Genomic DNA, 26,697 nt, shown 5'->3' with positions numbered 1-26,697 from the left:
TTTATGCTATATTTAATGACTATATTTTAAATTATATTTAATAAATCCACAAGACCTTGCTCAGGATAAGTGGTTGGGAGATGGATGAATTTTTTTATAAATGTATTATTATTTATAACAATATTATGGAAGTATATGAATGCATTTACTGATTTATAATATGTATATATACGTATTTATATCTTCTACTCTGTCACTTTATCATTCTGAGATACAGAATTGTATATTTACCTTAGGCTTAGTATTTTGTGTATGTTTGAATTACAGGGTAATGGGTGAAATAGTTTTTTTCTTAATATTGCCATTTCATATCAAGGTAGTCATTAGTCTGGCATTAAGAGATTTATAAACCTGCAGGTGTTAACGCTTTGAGCTGTTGATTTTTATGCAGACTTGTGTATTACTGCAAAACTGGACAGATGAAAGATAACTGAATGTTTTTGACCTGGCAAACACAGCCAGTGTGAACCTGCTGTAGGTCACGTAGAGGTTTTGGCGCCAGTCTCAGTTGTTGGACTCTAGATCAAGGTATAGGACATCAGTCGCTTCAGCAAAAATAGCCAGGCTTATAATGACAATGTTAAGGTATCGGCTAGATAGATAAAATGACGCCTTTACTGATATATACCTCTGGTGAGGCCCATTTAACACGCCACTCTAATTTTCTCAATGTCTGTTAAGGGTCCGTGCGTGATTCTGGATTCACAGCTCAATCATTCAATTGACAGTCTTGATCCTCAGTCATCTTAATTTCATTCAGCATCTGTGAAGCTAGTAGTTCCTTGGCTAACAGTCCTTTGACGGGTGAGGGCAAACTACACGTGACTTTTAACAAGGAAATGTGTTAAGGAATGGTCATCATGTTTCTCGTGTTTGTGAGTGAGTAACCATGCAGATACTGGCCCGGCCGGTCAGCGGTTTGTCCCCTTCGCTGTGCCAACATAAATGTGCAGTCCAAAATTGAAATCTCAAACTTTCTTGACATTGGTTTTGTTTTTCAGTTGCCTATAGTCATTTTTATTTCTTCAAATATTTCAATTTAATATTGCAAACAACTTCACAACATACAAAATGAATTATATTAATCCAGAACATGTCAATGAATAAATTTAATATTTTTATATATATATTTATATTTATATATATATATATATTCTTTTTTTCAACATGGGGATAAAAAAATAAAACAGCAAAGCTTTGACAACTGCACCTTGACATAGTATGTAATTCCAACATTACCTCGAGAAGTTTAGAGCAGTAAACAGATATAGTACCGAGATGAGGAAAGCCCATTTACTGTTGAAAATGTAAATGGAATGTTTTGGTCAGAATTTTATACTTTTCCCCCCCCCTCCCCCGAAGTGGACAGTTTCTAAATTCACAATTGAAGCAGCATGCAGAATTTTTTTTATTTAACTCTTCCTCACTTTCCATTTCCTTATATCTCAAATTCTTGGCAACGTAAACAAACCACGATGTCTTGAGGAATGTAATATAGTAATTTAAATTGTGCGCGAATGACTGATTAGTTATTTTAATCGTTTACAAGGTCATGAATATGTTCAATAAATAGACTGTAGTATCACTTTTACTGTATAAACTTCATCTCTTTTTTTTTTTCTTTTTTACATGCAGTCCATAAAATTTTCATCTGACGGAATAATTTACCCTGTTATGTATATACACAAATAGATATTTTTATTTTCTTTTTTTTAAACTCTCCATAAAATCTATACATTTCGTTCACTATCTCCCCCTCTTAATGGTCAATGTGCATACACAAGAAGTGTCTATCCGTATGAATCGCCAGCCGATTTTTTTTTTGCTATCCATGGTGAGCGCACGCACGAACGACTGGGTTGTCCGGCATTGCGAGTTGTAGTGCCGCTTGTCTATCCCCCGGCAGCCGTCCTTTGTGTATCCCATGGGGTTGCATTTGGTCTCGTAAAAGTATTGCTTCAGCTGGCCCTTGGGCACCGGCACCTTCTCGAGGACCGTGACCGTCTGCCCGGACATGTCTATGGCCGTCTTTTTGTCTACGGCGGTCACCCACTGGCTCGTACTGTCACAGACGCTGAGCTCGCCGCGCCGCGCCGGGTCCGAGTGCCGGCGCACCCTCATGGACATGTTGGCTGCCTCCAGGTAATTTTTGTATTCCTCCAAAAGAAAGAGCAAAGGAGGCTCCAAAGGCACTTGATTGCTGATCACCACTCGGGACGCGAACACGTCAACGTCTTTGGAATCCGCTGCGGCCTCTTCTGCCGCCTGGCTCTCCGGGTCCGGCCCGCGGCCACCGGCCCCCTGCGGCCCGCCCTCCGCCTCCAGCAGCTCCTCGATCACCTGCTCGAAGGTGTCCGTCAGAGACGGCAGCCCCCTGTGCTGGGCGCCGCCCCCGCTCTCTGGAGTCCCGTGGCTCCACGCCACCGCGTCGCTCAGGTAACCTTCGGTACCCTGCCCCCTTGTCCCGGGGGCATCTTTCATGGGGGCGGCTTTCATGCAACTGAAGTATGAAATAACCATGGTAAGGAACAGGATGGTCATCACTCTTCTCACCTGGTGGAACTGAACACACAGAAAGGGAGGGGTGGAAAAAGAAGAAGAGAAAGAGGGAGATCCTTAGTATGTTTCACTGCACTCTGAAGCCAAGACCTGCCGGATTAGCTGACTAGGCTAGGAAACACTGCCTAGTCCTTCTGCACAGCGTCTTCTGTAGGCGCAGAGAACTAACTATCCCCGGATCACTTGCTAATGGGTCGGGGCTCAGACCCTGATTGTTTACACAGCCGAATAATGTGGCCTCTCCTGAGAAACCATTACCTGCTCGCCACACCTGTTACGTCTCCGCCGGTAGCTAAATACGGCAGCGTCTGAGGCATCATTAGAGGAAGTGTAAGGAGGGCTTTCTGAGACCATCTCCCCCTCCACTGCGCCCGCAGCTCAGATTAGGCCGTTGTCCTGTTATGCACCACATTTCCATGGCCCATAACAACCCCCCCCCCCCCCCCACCCCGTTCCCCATTCACTGACTGCAACACTTATTCATGAGATGTACTATACCAAGCGCGGAAACAGAATTATTCTTAGCGTTGTTACTCCTATTACAAAACAGTCAGTATTGATGCTAGAGAAAGGTTATTTTCTATAAACTACCAAGAAAACTCTGCACTGCGAGTGGGTGGTTCTCAGAAGGTTAGACCTTAGCTTTCTGTAAATCGTGAGCAGCAGGACTACCCAGCTTATACACTTTATATATATATTGTGCATTTCCCGATGTACCAAATCCGTACTCCCCTCCTCCCCGAAAAAAAAACTTTTAAACTCTCGCTGGGAGCTAAAAGAGGAGGGAAAACAAAAACTTCTGCCATGTCGCTACCTCACGAAACATTGTTTTTTTTTTTTTTGCAGCTTGCGTTAGCTGCCGTACGTTTTGTAAGCAGGTTGCAGAAGATGAGACATATATAAAATTACTCATATAGTACTTTTGGTCGAACACAGGAAGTTTAACACAGGCTGCAGCCCTCTGACTCACAGCAAGCCGTAAACAGGGCCATATCCGCGAAAGGCCCCCATAAATCACACCCCTGGAGTGCTGGTTTTTTTTTGACGGGGGGGAGGCATTTTAAGATAAGCAAATCTCTCTTATCGGCCCTTGCTATACATAGATGGACCGGCACCAGAATAGATTTAGTGCGAATCAGCCCTCTGAAGGCAGGGAGAGAATTCCATGGAAAGGGGGAGAATGTAGAAACACAGATTTAAAAAGCATTTGTTGCATTCTTAATTGGTGTCTGGGGTTGCAGCGATAATTTGCCAATGCTGCAAAGACTTACCATGGAGATACCTTGTCTATAAATAGGTGAGCTGGGAGTCCCATGGTCTCAGTTCAGAATGTTATGCATCCCATTAACGAGCTGCTACACTTCAGCTCAGCCTCAATGGCAGGGCTCCCTGAAACAGTGGCCTCCTTCCCGGTCAGCAACATCCACAGCCGGGCGGCCGGACCGGGGAAACCAGACCGTGAAAGCCGTACCCCCCCAATACGATGCATGGCACCTGACACATAAACAATTTTTTTTTTTTTACAGATTCAAATCATCAGTCACAGGCAATCAAAATCCTGTCCCGTTTATTGCTATGATGACCACCATCATTGTATACCATGCATAAACATCATCGTCATTAAAAAACTAGCCCCACTGCGTGTTAAATTTAACAGCCATATAGAATTATCACGATACATAAATATCACGTAACGGTAACCTAGTAAACGCAAAAGTCTTACACTTGATTTGCCACAGTCTTGGCCCTTAAAATTCTTTGTTCCTAATCCCTTGTTCTACTTGTTTCTAAGTACAGTTGGCTGTACTTCAGCATCACATAGGAGTAAAATAATAATAATAATAATAAATAATAATAATGATGATGAAAACACGGCAGTGTGTGTTTGTCAGGGGCATGGGGGCATTTCCTTAACCAGACGTCAGCGCTGATGATCTCCAGCTTAGGCCAAGGAGATGCTGCGGGCGCACAAAGCCCCTGGGGGGGGGGGGGGGGGGCGGACGGAAGGGGAGCAAACAGCTTTGAGCTTTCTTTGTCTGTGTGTTGCGCCGGCGCCCCCCGAGGCTCCGTTCCGTGGCGGGGAGGCGCGCTCTTTCCTGTGAAAAATCACTAGAGAAAGCTGCGCTGAAAAGCACCATTTGGCTCCTTAACAAGCTTGCTGACGCCACCAGCCCAAACCCCGAGGGGGGGGGGCGAGGCAGCAGGCGGGCCCATCTCACGGCCAACCACGCAATTACTTGCCACTCTTTCGAAGCTTCTCTCTCCGGGAACAACAAATTATTACTTTTTTTTTCTAACTTGGCTATTTCCTGTTTCCATTAGGAGAATCAATAAGGTTTATGCCCCTAGTCAGCACCCTGTTAAATCACAATCAAACCAATGAGTCACTTTATTGCAGAGAGACTGCGTGCACTAATTACAGCCCTCTGCCCAATTCAGACAACAAAATCCCGCAGTAACTGTATATCTGTGCATCTAATGTATTAAATTTTGCATCCTCATTGTGGTATTGGATTTCACGGTCTGTTGGTAAATGCACACAATCGCTTGCGTGCATGAGTACATGCATTTCAAATAACAGATGAATTTCCTCTAGGTATGCAGTAGTAATAATCACTTTGTACTAGCTGAAGCAGTACTCTGGTATGATTAAATCGGTCCGTAATTAAAGTCATTTGAACCTTGAGCACTTTAAATCTGGTTTTTATATCATCCACAAATAACATCCAAGTTTATTTTGGGGAGCAAATCAACATCAATTAAAGCACCAACATTATGTCAATATGAGCCTGTTAATGTAGCCCTTCCGGCCAGCAAAGAGCTGACCCCTAACTGGAAGTATTTATTGCGAATTGTGATTTACTTTGAGGTCACCTAATGATTTTCTGGTAAATCTAATGTCCGGCCAAAGCTAACAAGAGATTTACAGGAAAGCAGGATCATCTCTGAGCAGCACTCATTGCCGCACAATCACAACGCCTTCCGTGTTTTCTCTTGTTTTGTTTAAAGAGAAACTTCCAGGTCCTATGTTAATGTCTCGCTAGTGATTCAGGTAAGCTCAGATGGCAGCCTTGAGCCTCGATTCAGGGCCCTAGACCACCAGCTCTGTCCAAACATCCCTTGCAAACTTCCAGGCAGTCCAAACTGTCTCGGCATGTAGACTCATCGAACAAACCAATAACAGAATGAGATTTTATTTGACAACGCTCAGAAACTTCTAGAAAAGCAACATGCAAAGTCTCTGCTTTTCAAATCAGTTGTTTTAAACGGGGCAGGTGGGGCTGGATAGATGAGTTCACTGTATTTACATGTTCTGAGTGATCACCCCCCCCCCCCCCCCCCACTTTCACCTGCGTCCTTTGAAACGCAAGTTGTGTACTCTGCCAACTAGTGATTAAAGTAAACCCATCTGCTGACAGATGCTGACATACATTCTAAACACTGAACAGTTATGGCACCTACTTCATCTATCTTATGGGCAAGGATGCCGAAAACCCCCCCATCTGTCCCAGAATGCAACAGAAACATGAGGTTAGCCCAAATGCAGATGTGCCAAATCACCGATTTAAGGCAGATATTTGCCAAATCGCCAGGCTAAGCTAGCCTTCCTGCAGGACTTTAGCCAGACATCGGCGCATCCCTTTGGGAAGGTTATACTCTCTTTAAGTGCTGCTTCACTAGCTAAATCGTTCACATTCCACAGTGAGCTATAAAAATGGGCCACTGCACAGAGACATAACCCACCTGTCTGCCAAAAGCGACGCTCGTATTTTGCAAGGTGGGCCAGAATTTTTTGGGTATAATCCCTGCATTCTTTGTGGAAAAAAAAAACTGACACACGATTTCTCCCTTTTCATAAAAAAAAATTACAAAGTATTACTTAAAAGACATTCCACATTTACACACAGGATAACCTTCTTAGAAGTACTATATCTTATTAGCAGAAATGTCTTAAGATTAAGTGAACAAAAGGTACAAAACAAAGCCTTTTTGGGGGCTCTGAACATTCTGTGGTGCAAAACTGATCATATGGCAAATGTACAGCTATGTACATGCAGACCGCATAAAGGGAACGAGGCATAAGTGATTTATGTGAGATTTATAGTCGTTTGGCAGATGGTTGTAAAGAGAAGTGATTTAATTGATACTAAACATTTACATTTACAGCATTTAGCAGACGCTCATTTCCAGAGCGACTTACAACCAGTGCTTTGTCGTCCATGACTGTTCTTCAATCTGTAAGCTAGACCTAAAATCAACAACTGTCAAGATCAAATTACCGCTAAGAACGTTGTATAAAAAACCTTGTTAGGAAAAAGCGTGCACAGGAAAAACCTGTTAGGGGATTTTTTTTTTATAAAATGGAGAGAGTGGACAGTAAGAGTCTCCAAGGTATTTCTTGAAGAGGTGTGTCTTCAGACGATGCTTGAAGACAGGAAGGGACTCAGCCGTTCTTATGGCAAGAGGAAGTTCATTCCACCACTGGAGGTGCCAACATTGCAAAAAGTCTGGATGCATGTTGTCCTCTAAAGTGTTGAGATGAGGTGGTTCGAGATGAGCAGGACTCAATGGTCTGAGAGAACGAGAAGTGACGCGATTCTTGTTCAGTGTTGCCAAGTAAGGAGGAGCTGTTCCAGTCTTGGCTTTAAAGGCAAGTGTTAGGGATTTGAGCCTGATGCGGGCAGCCACAGGGAGTCGGTGCAGGTTCTGTAGAAGGAGGTGTGATATGCGAGAATCTAGAAACATTAAAGATGAGTCTTGCAGCTGCATTCTGGATCAGTTGAAGTGACCTTGCTGCCTTCAATGAAAGACCAGCCAGAAGGGAGTTGCAGTAGTCCAACATGGCGATGACCAACGATTGGACAAGTAGCTGAGTAGCGTCTGTCGTGAGAAAGGGACGAATCCTTCTAATGTTGTAGAGAAGGTATCTGCAGGACCTGGACAGGTTGTTAATGTGTGACGAGAATGACAATTCGTCATCCAGAAAGACACCCAGACTGTTTTTGAAGGGACAATAAGAAAGTTTTTGAAAGAAATGGCAAGGTCAAGAGCCGGTGATGAATTTCCTTTGATGTACAGCAGTTCAGTCTTACTGGACTGTGCAGATATACACGGGTTCTCTTGGGAACGTCGTAAGGAGAAGAGAAGGGGTCCTAGGACTGAGCTCTGAGGAACACCAGTGGCCAGGCTGATTGGGAACCTTGCCATACTACATCTTCCGACTCTGGGAGATATGTGAACAGGTGTAGGTGTAATGTGCATTTTAAAACAAGTAGTGAGGTAAAGAAAAATAGAAAAGAGAAAGACGTTGGCACAGTCTTGCATAGAAAGTGTTGGCAGTCCAAAGTGCAAGCTAAAGTAAGCAGGTCTAAGTACACAGCAAAGTTGCAGACTTCAGGTGAACAACAGTTGAATCTAAGGGTGTTTTCACATACAGTCCTCTTTAAAGGAACCAAACTCAGACCTCTCGAAATGGTCCCAAAAGTGGACCAACAGAAAGGGAACTCAGTTCTTCTTGTGTTCACAATGGAAGTTCATTTGAAAGGGGACCCAGTTCTCTTTCTGGTTTACTTCAGCTCGCGTGGGGCCTGAGTCCTTTTTCTGTTCATACTTCAAGGTCTTTTGGAGCCTAATCTCAGACCTTTACTGCTTGGATTCTGGATAGTTTTCACTTCAAACAAGATGGCTGCTGCAATACTTGTCATCATGTGGCGGGTCTCGAAAATAGCCCACAAACACAGGGAAAACCTAAACAGAACAATTACTTCTGAACACAAAAACACGCGTCCCACACTTGCAGCCATTATTATTGCTTGTTTCCCGGGACTGTACCACGTGATTTGCTTACGGGAAACCTAAAGGGTAAAAATTGTCGAAGCAAGCCGGGACTGCTTTGTGTTCACAATGCAGAAGTTAGACGAACCGTGCCGCGGACTAAAAGCAAACTGGACTGAGACTACCTCCCGATGCGGTCTCAGTTCAGTTCGTTTCAAAGGGGTCTGAGTTCGTTTGGCGCGTTCACATATACGCAAAAAATGCTGACAAATCGATCCCAGTTCGCTTTAAAGGGTGAAATGTGCCAAGCGTGAAAACACCCTTAATCTAGTTTACCAAATGAAGAATCAGATCAGTAGACACAGAAGCACAATCTGGAGCCTAATTCAGAAAGATCCTCCTTTTAATTAGTGGGTGAGCAGCAGCCACAGATTAACATCATTTTAACATCATGGGCCTCCTTGTACCAGGTGGTAATGGTCTAGCAGATTGCAGTGAAACTAACACAACAGACCAATGGCAATCTAAAGTACAAGCTAAAGTAAGCAAGTTTAAGTACACAGCAACGTTGCAGAGTTCAGTTGAACAACAGTTGAATCTAAATCGACAGCATTACACAAAGTCAGTTATGTTATTGTCTTGTGCCGAAATGGACACAAATCAACTTTTTAGCATAACGGACAACCTGTTATGTTGTTGCCTGGAACAGGAGGTATAGTAACAGCAGTCAGAGGCCGCAGCAAGGACCGGAGCACAGCTTTGGAATTCCAACTCCACCTGCCATTAAATTTGCAGGACATTAAGTTTAACTGCTGTCAGGTGTTATACTCTGCCTCAGGCATGCAACACACAGGACTGGTAGAACATCTGTGTGCTTGGGGGCAGGCAAACAATGACCCAGGCAGGTTTATCTAGGGTGCCCACAAAAGACTACAACTGGTATTTTTAGAAACAAATTAAATGTCTTTTGATAATTAGTTCAGTTAGACTGAAAAAAAATACTTAATCAAAGGAAAAAAAATCCATTATGATGCAAAGCAGAATTTAAGGCTGTTTAGTTATGGTCTCAGGTTCCAGATCATGAACTGAATGTCTGCTCAGGTTTTCATCTGTCCCCTAAATACACTATTGGCCTCACGAATATTCATGTAATATAAGGTGTACACAACTAAAAACATTTGCTAAAGGTTTACATTCACTTTCTTGCAGTCTGGGAAATATGATTTCTGTCAAGGTTAAAGATCTTTGACTTAAGATTTTACGTAAACACACAGTGTGAACTTCGCCACACCAGAATTTCCACAGCAGAAGTGCGTATCTGGAAAAAACTGATAAAGTTCTGGTCTTCACTCCTTTTCATCTAAAGCTAATGAAGAAAGTGCATATGCTGAAGCTAGATGGAGGGTAAATTACAAGCTCGTTCCCACCTAAGACGTGGTCTAGACAAACAAGAGCCATTGCAGACCATTACCTCTGGAGGGCAGTGGTGTTCGGCTTCTGATGACAGACTGGATGCAAGGCTCTGTCCACACGGTTGAGTTTGGGGGGCAAGGGGGAAAAAACTAGTACTATCTACTACAAAATATCAATATGGCAATGAATAGCATTCAATGACACACGCTGCAGCGAAAATACCACAAAAACTAACATACAAAACCAGAACGCATAAATGTTTTAGCAGATTAAAAGACAAATCAATAAATAATTTAAAGAAATAGTAAGCATACATGATGGTTTAGCAGAGTGGAACCTTAATTACCATTTTACTACCTTTTGGAACCTTTACGCTACCCTTCCAGTGATTTCCAAAGGCAGCACATTTTGTCTTTACAACACCGTTTTAAAGACATACTTAGCAACATCACCAACCAACCACAGTAGACGGCGGTACAATCTACACAGTCTGATGTACAGCAACACATTACTGGGGGCATATCTGTATCGATCTTTATAGTAAAATATTCAACTTATTCCACATTAACAGTGTCCTTCAGGCGAAGTGACACGTAACACGACACTGGGAAAAAACATGTCCAGAGAGGTCATTTGGTCTTACTTTTAAAGCAGCAGCATAGAACACAACGCATGACCACCCCCAACCCTTGTAGCTTATTCTCCCATCAGCTAAGGTGCAGCCTGACACCAGGAATTGCACACCTAGCTAACATCTGAGACAACATCCTCAGACAAGAATGTGGAAGACCGATAATGGAAACAAACCGGGATCCCAAACACAGGGTCGTGACCCGGGCCATTTCAGACGGATGCTTTCTTGCATGGAGGATGGGAATCCGTAACAACCACATCTTGATGATGGTCCAGGGTATATCAGCCATCACCAATGAAGATCCACTAGCAAATTCAGCATCAGGAACTCTTAGGAACCTGGAGAACTTCACTCCTACCAAGTCACAAAGACTAAACGTTTTTCAATATGATTGCTCCGATTGTTATCACACATCTGCCGACCAAACAATGACAACAAACATAATTATTGGGTTACCAACAGTAGCATTACAAACTACAGATATTACTTGTTCTGTCTAAAAAGCATAATTAGACTTGCATACCATTTAGGTAACTTTTGAGAATGTATACCAACACTAATCAGATGCACTTTAGTGCATTAAGCAAACATTTATTAGATATCGCCCTTTGAGTAAACATAGATGGTTATCATTCAATTTGAATGAATTTGGCAAATTTTACAAAATAAATAGAAAAAAACCTACTTAGGACTACTAATTAAAACAGATTAAGTAATTTAGTCGGTGCACCCAAGCTGCCGTGTGTCGTACGGTTTTTAGGATTATCTTTGGAAATGACACTGGCGGAACGAATGAATACTTCAATGGTGCTGCAGGCTTCCAAGTTAGTCAAATTACTGCCGAAAATTTACACTAGATGGCGTCTTTATCCACTTTTCCTTATACTAATTACAATGACGTTTCACTTAAAATGTATTTAAAAAATAAACTTAAAAAAGTTACACGAAAATATATTTTCATCTCACGGAATACTCTCTACATTCCATTAAAACTTGAGGAAAAACTTTTTAAAGCAGATTGTGGTAAGTTATTTTAACGGTTGTTATGAACTTACATCAACTGTAATAACACTGGCTGCTTTAAAGACACATTGCAATTTTCCCCTATTGTTACACCATTTTCAATACGATTCTATATCTTTCTGCAGCTTCACCATAAACCAATACATGAAAATATAGTACGTAGTGTATATTCAGAAAGTAGAAATATCCCATAAGCAGAACTTTCGTCTTATGTTACAACACAAGGAATTCCGTAATGGAAGGCATTTCCAGTGTTTTTCTCATACTGGCCGAGTTATTTAATATCAGAATATGCGAGGTTAACCGGTTTGGGAGAGAATTAGCACTTAACGACAGTAACCCTAAACATAACGTCTCGAGTTTCTTATTAAGTCTTAATGGGAGCATCAAACTCTTTCTGTTTGCTTTACAAAACCTACCTGCTTTTGATCGCTCCTACAATTAGTTGACGCGGTTTTGACATTTCCCCATATCATCTGGACATTAACTAATAGTGAATTACCAGTTCGCCTATATTATATTTTTTGCCACTCTTCCTCCTGTCAGCGAAATGCTGACTATTTCTGTTTCGTTATCTTTAAGGGCTAACATGGCATCAGCGGTTTAATTTAACAAGTTGTTCCATGGCGTCACGTATTTATTTTGAAGCGGCAAATAAATACGCTATGACATACATGGGTGCATGTTTACCAAAATGTCGCTGCCTTCAATGACATCTCTGATTGCGCAAAAAATACAATTCAGTCAATCAGGATAACGCCTAATGAACACGTCGGCAGAGTTACACTAACACCCCTTTCATACATGCAGCGTAGTACAGGTAGGAGAATTTGCAAGATCCACCATTTGATTGCTTTCTACATTTCCTCTTTGCGACCTTTCGGGCACTAGATATATAGGGAGTTATAAAAGAAAAGGGAAAACGCACGCAAACCTACCTTTCACCGCCTACTTGTACAGGATACCATCAAAAATATAATTTCATTTGGAATATTTTACTAACTTCCAGTGTTGTTTTAAGCTATATTTTCCTTCGTTTCCCCGGGTGCTTAGAGGTTGTTTTCAGCTTTGGAGCAAATAGATTAAATTATTGATGGTGGAAATTGCATGGTTGAGGTAATGGATTCCAGTGACTGAAAGGCTCCATTGGAGATCGGCTGGGGCAGGTAGGCAGCATGCTATCCGGTGGAGACACAGTGCTCGATGAGGGACCCGTGGAGCTTTGAAAGAAGCCTCCTCCAGCCTTTGCAACTTCAGTAACTAACTACACCATGACGTCGCACCATATGACTCCACCACAGGCGGGCTGACCGGCAAATACACAGTCTCAAGAAAAACCAAGTATTAAAACGGCGGGGGGAGGATCAAAGCGCCGAAAGACCTGCCACTGGAAATTAGAGGATGACATTAAGGACACTTTGCTCTAATACAATCCGTACACTTTTTTTTTTTCGCGTGTAGATCTCGCCGTCCTGTAATACAGACTGACGTCTAGCTTTGCTGTCTTGCTTTCCTTCCTGAAAGCGGTGTCGGATGAGCTATAGTTCCTCGATTACTGGGCATCGGAAAACAGCTGTTAGAAGCGAAAAGAAAGTTCTTTTAAAGGCAAGTTACTCATACCCTGAAATGTTAGCAAGACCGTGAGATAGCAGTGCATGTCCTTCGCTCATGATGGCCATACCTCTGCTCAACTGGCGCTATTAAGGTCTAATATAATTAAAGGTGCTCCCGTTTGTTTGAAACTTGCATCAGAGGTGTTTAGTTCATTTACATTTGTCTGTATTGGCTCACTTCCCCTATCCCTACATATCTTATCCTTCCTACACATAATGGTAACAACTCCACAAATTTTGATCTCCGTCTGGCTTTTATATGCCGATTACACAAACTGGAGGTGAAACCGAGGGCACTGTCCTCCCTCCCAAGTTATATTTAGTCGTGCTTTGATCCACAGAATACGAACAAATATTACATCACAAAATTAAGTTTCAAGTTAGTTTGACTAAATATCTTTTGGTCCGTCTCAAGAATAATTTTAAGGATATTTTAATTCAAAATAAAAATATGGTTATATGACCATGGCACGATGAAAAGTGCTTGAAGCCATTCAAAATGCACTGAAGTTGTAAGACAGTTATAGGATTTTAAATAATTAAGTCTTGTCGGGGTTATTCAAAGTTTATACAAACTCCACTTAAAAGATGCACGTCATTTGGTGTGATGTGGACCGACGATTTGGGCAGAACAGATGCTGCAAGTCTCCTATTCATTATGTAGGCTTCCTAATTTAGGGCAGGTAAAATCCAACATTTGGCTGATCTGCCACCAATTTGAACTCCAGTTGAACAGCAGCATTAACTGACAAAGTACGCTGAGGAGTCATTCAAGATGCAGAGCAGTCTAACCCAATCATGCTTATCGTTATACCTTCTCTGAAATGAACACCGTGAGCCGTTTAAAGCTGGTTAAGTATCTTCAAAAATATGTAGGTAAAACGCATAGCTCAGAACTTTCTTATATCACTCCCTTATTTTACCCACAGAAATTTAGTTGCTGTTCTTAATCAGCTTCTTGTTCAATGATTAGCTTTCCGTTATCATATATGTCCTTTTGTGTATTTATGTAAACATATAAGCTAATAAGCAAAACGAGTGGACCTTATGTTCTGAGATATTTGTATGCTAATATAATGAGAAAGTTCAATTTAATTTCATTTTTTTGTGTATATTTTTTAAATACATCCTCATTACTTAAGTTATTGATGATTTTACAGATGTGCTTTCGACGTATTGCAAGTGAATCAAATGTCAAGATTAAAAGTATAGATATGCCCAATCAGGTAAAAAAAATTGGTTATTTTAAGCGTGGATGTGTTCCATAAAAAAGGGACAGAACTAGCTTATAGATACTATAATCTCTGAAAGGATACTTTATATGAGTTCATCAGACATAGCAGTTAGACTAGATTTCTAAAATTCTTTTCCAATAAATAACAAAGTGATTATCATGCATTTATTAGAAGTACAGTAACTTTATGAGTGCAGTGGAGTTAAGGGACAACGCCGGCCTGATCCCAGCTGGCCAGAACGTGCTCACACCTGCTTGGTGATTCAGCCTCAGCCATGGGACGTGCCAAGATGAATACAGTTGTCCTAGTGGAAAGCAGGAGGTGAAGAGAGACTCTGGATGGCAAAGAGTTGCATCAGCAATCTCCAAACAGCAGGACTCCGAGAAACCTGCATGCAACATGGTCTGCTGTTCCAGTCAGGAACTTTAAAGATAAATCACATTGCAGCTAATAAAGAAAGCACCTATGTGCTGTTGTTTATGCAAGAAACTCAGACTGGAAAAAGGCATTTGTTATGAAAAACGCAAGCAGGAAATATTAAACTTTCTAGCCATATTTGCAAGTATGAGCTAAACATTCATAAAGAGCCCAGTAATCGCAGTGGTGCTAATCAGATCTTAGTCATTTGTTCCTGTTCTCTGATTTGTCTTTACAAACAAAAGTAAGTAAAGAGTCCATGCTGAAATGTACAAACTAAATTTTAACCAAAAACTGCCCTTTTTTTGGATGGAAATGAGTCTGAGACACTGACAACCATGAGTGGCATTTGATCATTTTGGAATTATGATACATTTTTGGAATCATTTTGGAATAATTATGATCACTGAAGATAAAAGTTTAAAATAAATCCTCGTAAATAGGGCTGGTCACTGTAACTGTTTCGCTCTCTGTTATTTAACAAGTCGTTCCTGTTTTCAATGCTTCGAACAAAGTAAAGAACACCAATATCTATCTGTGATTGTATCTCAGTTTGCCATGTTTGTATTAATGTCCTGTACCATTTATATGAAGCTTCGCCATTTGATGGTTCAACATGAAATATTCAAACTTATGCAAATCTGTTAATCCAGGAGCTCCTCTAAAAATTCCAACATGATCGAAGCCAGTATCTGTACCTGGGTTGCTGGAGGAATTGCGACTCGGAAATGCACATGGAACAACATGGTCTCCAGCAATTGCAGACTTGGGATCATTAATATGTAACAAACCTGCTCAGCCAACTTTTATTAATTGCTATTATCTATCAATCAATGTTTGGTAAAATATACATTCCCTTTTAAACAGCGCAGTCTGGAGTAGGCAACTGAACTGATCACCCTCTTCAGGAAGACATGAATGAACATCGCGATGTACGGGGGAGACGGACTTTGATGCGCTAAACCCTTTTAGGGGACAGTGCCTCTGAGTGACCATACTGTTTCCTGTGATCATGGCACTACATCCAATGACTGACCTACTAATTAATTAACGCATGGAAACTCGTTCAAGGTGCAGTTCGCTCGACACAGAATGGTGTTCAGGTGATACCTCGACTTGAAACAAGTCTCACAGAGAGCACTTCCCAGTTTTATTTTCTTGTTTGTAACTTAGGAGTTGCATGTTATTTCATTTATGCTGTTTAAAAGGCTATTGTACGAGCTGTTTATTAATATTTACCTTTAGTATTTGAATACCCATATGAAAGTTGTCCGGGTGCTATATTGTTGCGTATAAACTGTCTTTTACGTTTCCCGGATCATTAGGTTCCAGTTTCGGAAATACTCTGAACCTCACTAGTATCTGGTGTGATCTTTCTGGTTTGGTTTTGTTGCCATACGAGATGTTTACTTGTGAAGAAGGTGGTTGTAGGAGCAGCGGCAAAGCAGTCTAGTCGAACTGGGTGTTTCGGCATAAAAGCAGGAAAGTTTACAGTATGGTTATCGATCTGTTTCCAGAACTGTGTCGCGTTTTCTCCTGTCAATGTGCACAAAACTAAATCAGAAGCTTAAACATGTCAGGAAATCCTTAGTCATTCCCACTCACTTATGAATGGGCGTCTCTGCAGTGATGACCAAACATGATCTGAGGAAAGGGCACGTAGCCTACATCCATCTAGAGGGTGCTGAATGTCATAGTCTGCTTCCGATGTACTCTGATTCATTTGTAACTTCATATCTGGCTGGGACAGCAGACCTAAATCTGACTAAACGTTAGTGTCGTGCAATGGAGGATGCTTCTATCTTTATGTATAACATTGCATAACCACCGAAAAGGGATCTTAGTATTAGGATGTACTTTACACAGTAAACATGTGTGCTGTTTTGTGAGGGGGTCATGCAGGTGTTCTGATGTCATCCTGCTCTATTTCCATATACATGGTAAACTCCACTTCCCCGCACTCTTTCAGGCTGCCACTGATCTCTTGCTGTGACGTTGGCCGACTCTTTGTTCTGTGTGTGGATCATGTGATAATCTCCATACCAGCATGCATTACGACTAGCTTGAACTTGCCTGACGCATCACCGAGAAGAGTGCTGGGATGTGTGTGTGTGTGTGTGTATGTTTGGGGGGGGGTATCTGAAGGAGAATGTATAGTTTTATTCAAAATGCAGTGATGAATCTGAGCTGCAAGAGCTGGAACAGTTAGCAGCATTAAATGAGTTCTGGAAGGAATAAATATAGAGAAATGCAGCCTTCTATGCGGTACTCTACAGTGCACCAGGGGTGGTCCCCCTCATTGAGATGACTTTGAACATCTGTTTGAATAACTCTTTCCCTAAAAGAACACAGACGAAATCCTATAAGTGCCTTTGACACACAGAAATGAACGACAGTCCCAGCTGCTGCGCAGAACAGACTACCATTAATGAAAGAGTTTGCGAGTTTAAATCACGATTTGCATCCACGCCAAAAATTCAATGTATCCCATCTGGTGATGTGTACATGTGTATGAAATCTAGGTGTCTGGCAGGATACCACTTCAAAATGGTGACTCATATCTTGGTAAAATAACGCACTTAGTAAATTTACGGGAGCGCAGCTAGCAATTGACAAATTTCCAGCCGAACCCCTGATGATTGTAAAACTTAAAGAAAATATATGACATGACATTTCTTACCCTGATCATGACGCACAGAGACGCACATCAGCCGAGCATACATGAAACTGACTATGGAGTACAGGATTTTAGCATTTAAACAAGATAAAAGCCACCAACATTTTTATTTCACTTTGTATCTGCAACTGACTCTCTAACGTTGTTCAAACATGTCAATTCAGGTCCCTAGTTATGTTGATTTCCAGTCCAGTTTGTCTGATTGATCACCAAGAACTGATTGGTTAATGGGGACGATTGTGGGCAATGGAGCAAACTATTTGTTAATGGGTTCCAGATGATCGGGATATATTTCCCTCCTTTTGTAGTAAGAGTCTCCTTTCTTGATTGAGGAGGCTCACATTGATAAATATATTAATTTGATTATTAATTGAGATTATGTAAATTGTATACCCTCAATAGCCCACTTCCTGGTGAGGAATCAGACAGTAATTATGATTATTCCCAGCATGGTAGAACATAGCTTTCCAAAATTTGGTGGATTTTCCTTTTTTTAGACTTGTGACAAATCAAGATGACTATGTGAAATTTACCACGCTGATACACAGTGGTCAAGAAAGGCAGTTCTTGGTGTTCAGACAAGCAGGTTCTGATAGGCTCATCTTTTGTGCTTCGCTTAAATAAATCATAAAATCAATTCAAAAGAATACGTGGTATTTAATTATGAAATAGGTATATGTTGACAGAAGCTGATGTTTACATCTTCTGATTACAACCAGTACAATAAGAATTAATATCTATTTACAGAGAATGGGGGACAAATAAATAAAAACACTATCAGGATATACACAATGCATTAACATAGACTAGAATGAATTGTCCATGCACCCATAGACAAACATTATGACACAAGGTTGCACATACATACCTACGTGTCAAGCAAAAGGAACTACGAACGTCTTGGCGGTGTTATTGTGGCCAAGCACCACCACAGCGGCTTGACACTGCAATTTCTTCGCTCGCGGGATGAGGAACGAATAGTTTTGCCATATTTTTTAAGGGCATCACCCGCTTCCATAAGCTATGCAGAACACCTTGCAGGTAGGTGTACTGCCACCTAAACCGGGAAGAAGATTAAGCCTCCTGCAGACACCATGCCCGGACCGTTAGGGTCAAAGGTAGCAGATGAAATTTCCCTGATATTATTAATGCACAAACCCCTTCACACACAGAAATATCAAACTTCTACCGTTTACGCGGGTAGTTAAAAAAAAGTCTCAGTAACTTCGTGAAAACAGATCATGTCGTGCTTCTCGATCTTGCAATAATTTGTTGCTTGAATACGCACTTTTAATGAAACCGTGCTATTGTGATACAAGGCGGAGCGATCGGAAATATGATGCTGAAAATAAAAAAACGAGAATTAAACGCTCCAATATATTTTATGCATAAAACGAGCACGTAACATCTCCATCTAAAGCATCTATTGTTTGCGTTATCAGCTGAGCATCGCCGAATGATTGCATTGCTTCAGATTAGCTAAGCTATCTTGCTTCATATCGAATAGCAAAACAGTAGAAGAAAAAGGCTATTGTGATATCTTTGATTTGCTTATGCTTCTACGTTCATAATATAATTCTTGGTATTTTTCAATTATTCGTTTGTAATAATCGATGTTTTACTTTCAATTAACGGCGGAAAAAAAATTCATTTTTCACGACCACGCACATTCTCTGTAAAACGTTGACTTACATGATCGTATATTGCTGAGAACCACTTATCCCGCAGGACAATTGGTGAATTATTACTTAAATAACACCGCATACCATGCGGATAATAGAAATATGCCCCGATAGGTCTGTACGCCTTTAAAAAGTTCGCGGAAGGAAGATGTAGATGAAGATCAGTAAACGGAACGATACCTTAATAATTATAGCCAGAATTCACCTCCTTAATTAATTCTCAAACAAAAATAAAACGCCGCGGATAGTCTAAATGTTATATCGATATCGTATCATGTCATCTGGAACGAAACCTACCATTTTCAGATTTGTTATTGACGCCCACCCTAACTCTGCAGAGCTAAGAGTGGGAAAAGGGGGGCTGCTTGAGGGAGATTCTCAGTAAGATAACACAACCCCATTTATGGACTGATCCGATGACGTACATTGCAGAAAGTTCTATAAAAAAACCCTTCATACATACAAAGTGTGTCGTGCCACCCCCCTACCCCCCGCGCCCCCCACCCCCGCCTTCCCCTCCCCCTCGCACGCCCACGCCCACACCATCAACCCACGTCTCGCTCGCACTCTCCGGTGGCAAAATATGATATCCCCGGAAAAAGAAGAGGAAGGAAAAAAACGCCCAAATTACAAATATGGATAATATCTGCAAAATAATAGCTCATCAAGTTTCCTCTAACAAATTTAAGTTCAGTTGGAATTGGAATATATCTATTCTAACACAAGCCACCTCAGCAAATTAACGTCAAACGCAGTTTTAGTTCAATTATTTTCTAATGTATATAGTGGGATTTGGATCGTAGAATTGGAATCGACAATAACAGCAACAACGGGATAATAATGACAATAATAAATATATAATGTATCAGGTAAACTCATTTAGCAACACTAAGGAACTGCAACGTTTATGTGACTGCAATAACAATAATATCAATCAGCACTGAAATACTTTAATGATATATTTATTTATTTAATAAATATTAGTTCTTCCCGGAATAAAATCTGATTACAACAAACGTTATGCGAGCGCCTGTAGGCGTTGACATCTTGGGGTTTTCTTGCAGCTGTTTGCTTAGCATTAATCAGGTGAACTGGAATTGGATTTTGAAATAGGCAGAGGAACGAAAAAGAGAGACGGGCATCTATAATATTTATCGCTTCCTTCGGGCTTTTAAATAACGCATCTATGGTCCTGATATCTTAAAAAACACAATCGCGGTCTCTCAAAAAGCTGACGATTTCGTTTTAATTCCTTTTAGCTCAGTGTTCTTCCCCGTGTTCTATCTTTAACATCACCCATTGCTGAGCCAGTCCCTTATCTAGCAATCCCATCGCCGGCTTAGTGTAACCCTGACACGGAATTATCAATGTCTGACCACGCCTCTTTGCACTTTTATTCCGTATGCACAAATTTTTGTACGCGCAAATAAAAATAAATCGAAAGTTTTTTTTTTAACAGGTAAGAAATATTATACAACAGGAAGTTGGATTCTGGTAGGTGTATGTTTCTGGTAGCCTGCGTATGTTTGCGTCTGTGTAGCTGTGCCGGGGACAAAGGAGGAGAGCAGGTGATATCAGGGTTGGAGTAAAAGCGCAGTATGAATGAAACCAAGAGCGCCCGTAGTAAAACACAAGAGAGATATCAACGAGATGACAGAGGGTGGGGGGATGCTACGGCTATAGTTTAACAGATATGAGTGCTTCCACCACTTAACACAAAGCAGATCAATACAAGACATAAAATATTTAAAAACGTTATGTCGATACTATAAATAATGTAAGAAAATTGATATGTAGGAATACACATAACATATATTTGCACAGATAGATAAGACAGGAAATAGATATGATCGAATATATTAAATGCAACGTGTGTTCGTTCTGTTTAATTTGACTTGTTTATCAGCTTTACTTCTTATCTCTATCCTTAATCGTTACGTGAACTAAGGAGGCATTGAGCTTGTGCTAGTCGGACTTAATATTTTATTAAAGATATGCAGCATATTATGCTGCCGGAGCAGAAGAATGGTTATTACGCATACGAAAGTTCCGTTTACCAATATAGTAATCCGTCATGCATATAACCGCTGGATAACATAATTTAACATATCTAGTGTTCAGCTATGTGCCGAGAAAATAGGCGATTTTAAATCTTTATGTTTTGGGAGCTAAACTGCTTACATCTTAAGAGATACAGATGTGCTTTAAATCTACAACTTCACGTGGACTACGGCACATTACAGAAAACGCAGCGATTTATATAATACACATGCGTAACATAAGTTTATCTGTTTTTGAACTAAATGGGCTATTCTCTTGTTTAACTAGCAGCGGCTACCGTGCAGCGTCTCCCCCAGCAGATAGCATGACGGTAGTTTACAAAAGCAGATATTAAACTTCAGTTTAAAAACACAAAACAATGGACCAAGACGAGCACTAAACTGAGGACAAGATGGTCGAGCGGTATAACACTGGCAGTAACAGATTAAAATGTATGCTTTCTTACCTTTTTAGGAGCTGACAACCACTATCAGTGGTTAGATCTTCAAGACCAACACTTGCATTTCCCAAAGTTAACGCTGTATACCAAGTGGTGCTTGCAAAGAACGTACACCGCACAGTGCCTCTAAGATTTCAACTTTCACATGCTCTAAGTGGCGACAAAACTCCAAGCGCAAAACAACCAGCCTTCAGATCTCTATGTCTTTTTTCCGTTTACATCACAGGGCTTCCGCAGCAAGCGCTTATCAGAAAGAGGGGAAAAAAATAAAACCATTCCCTAGCTTTGGCAAAGAACTGCAAAACTTAAAAGTTGATGTCCACTCGGTGTTTTAGTCCTCTGCGTTCAACGACTCCGATGCCTCTGTCCAGCGTGCTGAAAGCATATCACAGCTAGGGTTACAAAGGAGCAGAAATCTATACTTTCGTTAAGTGCCACTTGATATTGCTATAGTCTATTGCTTCCCCACGCCTTGTCACGTGAATATTTCCTTGCCAAGCCCGTCCTGTTAATATTTGATCACATGTTGGCCGGACCGTTTCCTACCAAAAGCTTCACTTATGTCAAAAGCTCGCCATATTACTCTGCATGGGACGTTCAGAAAAGGCTCCACCAGATCCTAAACAACAGCAAAACCCTTCCGCTCCTATTCTGTTTGGCCGCACTCTCGTGCTGCTTTGTTGGTAGAGAGCAGCGTGCCTACACATGTTGCACTTAACTGGCATCGGTCTTGGGAAAAAAAGCACCTTATGTATGAAGCATAAACCTCATAGACGGCATAATATACAGATTTCCTGCGCGCACGAATGTAAAAATCCACATCGCAGAGGCTGCATTTTAAAGTTTTAGACGATATTGCTGACATCTCTCCCGTCACTAAGGGTTATTTACACTGAGCCCCAAAAGATAACAAGTCCATCACCCAACAAAAAGGTATTTTCAACCCCATTAAACACTATCCATAATCATTCTGAGTAGTTATTCCTGATAAGGTTTGGTGTCTAGGCTACTCACCATTTCCTGTAAGCTGTCCTGGAGATAGAAGTGTCTTAAAATCCACTCACTCCAACAGATGCTGCTAGGTAATGTGTCTTGTTTGAAGGCATCATATGAGAAGTTCTGCTGTGCTGAGTAGATCGCCCACCAGTTCGGTGACTTATGAATCTAATAACCCATTGCAATATCGGCGTGCTTAAACTCTCCAACACCTTGCCTCTACTGGCACGACAAACAGTAACAAGCTGCGATTTATAGAAAACCTATACATTTACGCAATAGCTGCCCTCAGTCAAACGTTTTTTTTTTAATCATTATTACGCGAATCTAACATGATTGAATCCAGTTTATGGATGGATCATAATCCAAATTCAGCGCAAACCCCCCTTTTGCTTATGTTAGTAATTACCAGTCCTTCTGCTTAACTGTCTCAATAGATGAAGGAATAAAAACACACATCCTACATAAAATGCTTTTTTTTGTTCATTATTAAGAGAATATGCGGGAAGTTAGTAACCATCGTTACACCACCAACTTAGAACAAGACGTTTCAAACAGAAGTGGCCTGGTGTGAGGTACGTTGTTCTTTTTTATGTACCCAGTATACAAGCACAGCATTCTCACGGGACTTGTTGCTGTTCAAAAGTCCGACTGAGAGCCATTTCAAGAAGATTAAAAAAAATCGGAATTTCGTACTTACACTTTTAAAAATGGTTATGTATTTTGTCCTTTCTGAACAAACGTGGCAGAAACAGAATGCAAAGAGTTCGACTGCGGTCTTACGTGTAACTTCAAGCGACTACAATGCCTCGGGTTTGTAAACATATTTATAGTAAACTTTGATTCACGATTTGCAGCTATAAACGCCGAGTGTGTTTTCAGTAAAATTCCATCAGTTGCTAGTGGTGCAGTCAGTCACCTAATTGTTATTCAGTGACGAAGTCCAAAACATGCATGTGCGCTAGAAATGTACTGCTAAGTAATATGAGTAATAGGTGATATTTGCCAGTCTCTTAGCATGGATCCGCTTTGTCAAGGGAGTTGTAAAATAAGTGAGACAATATGGTATTAATAACTCACTGCGCACAACAAAGCGTGGATAGATGCACTTTATATAACATATATGTAAATATAGCATTCCCCCCCCCGTTTTTAATGTATCTGTGAATTTAACATTACCCTCCGTGCTCTGTGCCTTATGACACAAAGTGAATTACTTTTGGAGCTGTTCACGTTTCAAGTATGAAATAGATCCAAAGTCAATTTTCGACGGAACACAGAATAAGGACTGCAGTCATATGTGTGTTTTTTGCTTCTCCACCAGTGTTAATGTGTGAAGTGGCAGAAGGCACTTTGTCCTCAGTGTCCCTGGAATTGTTTTGATTACTATGTCGATCTCCTGTGGTTTGCCGCGTATAATTTGTTTCGAATTTCCGCATCAAATACTATTGTGCAATGAAATCGTACACGAAAGCTCCAGCTTCATGCCGTAGTTTTCGTACACGTACCATTTGTGTTCATGAATACGTCTCGTTTTTTAATTTTTAGTAATTTCTATTATATTTAATCATTTATATTTATATTATATTACAAAACTTCTGTTATATTTATATTCATCTGTAACTTGCCGGATATATCGGCTTGAGTTAAGCAGTTCGATAGTGTGACCATAACAGAAAATATATATGTCACGGGTTGGGAAAACGCATAAAGAGAATTTTTTTTGTCTTATATTTCAGCTTTTATTTCCAGTTAGTGAAAGTGGACCAGCTTCCGCATATTTACATTTGCATACAAAGAACTGTGTTTTAAAATCATGAAATCTATTAACCACTAGTCATTAAGTTATATTTAAATGTGTTTGCCTAAAAGTAACCAATTAGCCCTCAGTCAGTAGTGGAAAGGCCAATAAAGTTACATTTAATAATGGCAGAGGATCCTGTGACTTGTCTTGTTACGCTCAGCATAAGCTAGCCATGCTCCATTCGCAAAATGGTGGGCAGCTTGGTCCAGCTCATCGGCCAGTATTCTGCTGCTTTGAAACACACTGTCAGGAAAGCAGTTGGGTCGCTTAGCCATGTCAACCCTGTTCCTACATGCAGGTGATCCCGCAAATGCGGAGTCTTACGGTCTGAAGGAGGTACGTAAGTGAAAAGTGCCGAGTGAGAAGTGCGAAAAGGACACGTCTGACACCATCGCGCCACTCTGACCTGCGTCCATGGCGACAAGCGAGGCATCCTCCTAGCTATGGGGATAGCCGGCGTGCTAGGCAACTGGAGTATTTCATCGTGTCTGGTGCAACTGTGGGGGTTTGCGTAGCCAGAGGTAAGGCCTTGATCACGACTGAACAAGACCGAATCACGCGGAAGTGGGTGGCTATGATGGTGACAAAGTGCACCCCCATTACTGTTGAGAAGGTGAGAAAGTCGTGTATAACAGGAAACACCCTGCTAAACAGTGGCACAAGAAAATACAGTCAAGCAATTTGGGTATTAGCAAAAGTGTCTCAGTCCACAGCACATGTAATCAGAGGTGCTGCCACACACCTAAGGAGAATGTCTCTGTGTGTCTGGGGGACATGTTTAGGTCTCATCTGGATAAGAGGAATTGTGTCTATTGATAACTAAAATAGTTTTGGTATGTTTAGGTATATATAATACAAACTCATGCAAAATACATTTACTTAAGGGTTGGAAGGTTGACTTCTTACAGGATTAAGTACAGAGAGTCAGAGTTATGCAAAAAAAAGGTGAAAGCATTTCCTGTGTATTATTTCAGGTGTAACTTTGACTTCGTCTCGTGGCTGAAACATGTGCAGTTACCCTAATTTCGGAATCGCCTGTAGTGTCTCTGTGAGTGTCGTGTGCCCTGCGACGCCCTGGCATTCTGCTCAGGGTCGTACCCTGCCTGGTGCCCTGTGCTGGCTGGGGTGGGCTCCAGGCCCGCCTCTGATTATGCATGGGATCAGAGGGCAGAAGATGGTTGGATGGATGGATGAATAACAGATTTGGTTAATCAAATGAGTTTACGTTGCTTCCCGAGAAGACATTTTGGTAACGATACTTAAAGCTCCCATCTATGATACACTATGGATACCTTCATAATGCATTATTATAGCAGGTATAATCATTTATAAAGCATCACAAAATCCTCTATTAACATTCATAGGGCATTATAGTGTTGAATGTAATACCTCGTAAGCTTCAGTTAAGCTGTCCTCTATAATGTACTATAAATATCTTCATAATGCATTATAATGGCTGGTATAAGCATTAAGGATGCTTTGTACTGCATTATGAAGGCATGTATAATGCATTATAGATGAACGATTCATAAAGCATGTATGAAGCATAATAAACATTGCTATAACATGTTATGCCTTATAAATATTTATAGCTATGTTTATAATGCATTATGAATGTGTTCATAGATTGTTATAGACATAGCATTCATATAAAGTGTTGCTGATATTTCTTTATTTTCTTAATATCTGTTGTGAAATTATTGCAAGGGAATTGTTAGGGCTCAAGACCTGGGCTGGCTTTTTCTGTGGTAGAGAAGTTTATAATGACACATAAAGAGTTGTATAACTTTTACACCATAATATCTTCCGGTTTCGTTGCAGTTAAATACACTCACATTTACCCTGGTGTATTACATGTAATGTGCCAAAATCAGAATTTATCAGTCAGCATTTTCTCCTTTCTATTCCACAATACCGCTAACTGTTATGAATTAATGTATCCTTTGGGGCACAATATCATTTTTGCCTTTCAAACTCTGTTCCATAAATACCACTAATAGAGTCTCAGTATCACAAATTACTAGTAACTACAACTAAATTGACTTCTTGGCTGATAGTACAGAAAACGTCACAGCTCTGGGAAGTTTATTTTTTATCCCACCCTGCACAGAAATCTCAAGTGGGGCTGTGTTCCGGAAGTTGGGCTTACCACAAAAAGAACAGAGATTAAATCGTACATTCTAGAAGCATGTGGTACATAAACCACACTTTGAAAACACTGGCAAAGTGTAATTCAGTGGGATGGAATACCTTCCTACACATCCTCTGGCCTAGAACATGTAAAACACCCAGTAAGCTCTCTGTGCTATCTCAGGCATTGAGTTTACCCACGATACTTCCAAACTTGCCATTGAGGAAAAAAAATAAGA

At 40.9% G+C, this 26,697-nt stretch overlaps 1 protein-coding gene across 4 annotated transcripts; it reads right to left on the bottom strand.

Annotated features, from left to right (window-relative positions):
- Positions 1-1,128: 1,128 nt before the first annotated feature.
- LOC125706456 (brain-derived neurotrophic factor-like) lies at positions 1,129-23,291 on the bottom strand. Of its 4 annotated transcripts, XM_048973163.1 has the most exons (3): positions 22,543-22,645; positions 21,535-21,903; positions 1,129-2,562 (listed from the first exon to the last, which is right to left on the bottom strand). In XM_048973163.1, the coding sequence occupies exon 3, from the start codon at positions 2,539-2,541 to the stop codon at positions 1,747-1,749; it is 795 nt and encodes a 264-aa protein (XP_048829120.1). In that variant the 5' UTR covers positions 2,542-2,562; positions 21,535-21,903; positions 22,543-22,645; the 3' UTR covers positions 1,129-1,746. The 4 variants fall into 4 exon arrangements, with proteins under 4 accessions (XP_048829120.1, XP_048829121.1, XP_048829119.1 ...); XM_048973164.1 differs by lacking the exons at positions 21,535-21,903; positions 22,543-22,645 and adding an exon at positions 23,225-23,291; XM_048973162.1 differs by lacking the exons at positions 21,535-21,903; positions 22,543-22,645 and adding an exon at positions 12,343-13,194.
- Positions 23,292-26,697: the final 3,406 nt, after the last annotated feature.

This window comes from Brienomyrus brachyistius, chromosome 13 (genome assembly GCF_023856365.1).
Source record: "Brienomyrus brachyistius isolate T26 chromosome 13, BBRACH_0.4, whole genome shotgun sequence".
NCBI lineage: Eukaryota > Metazoa > Chordata > Actinopteri > Osteoglossiformes > Mormyridae > Brienomyrus > Brienomyrus brachyistius.
Note: the sequence above shows the minus strand (reverse complement) of the source record. Positions and strands in the feature narration are given on the sequence as shown.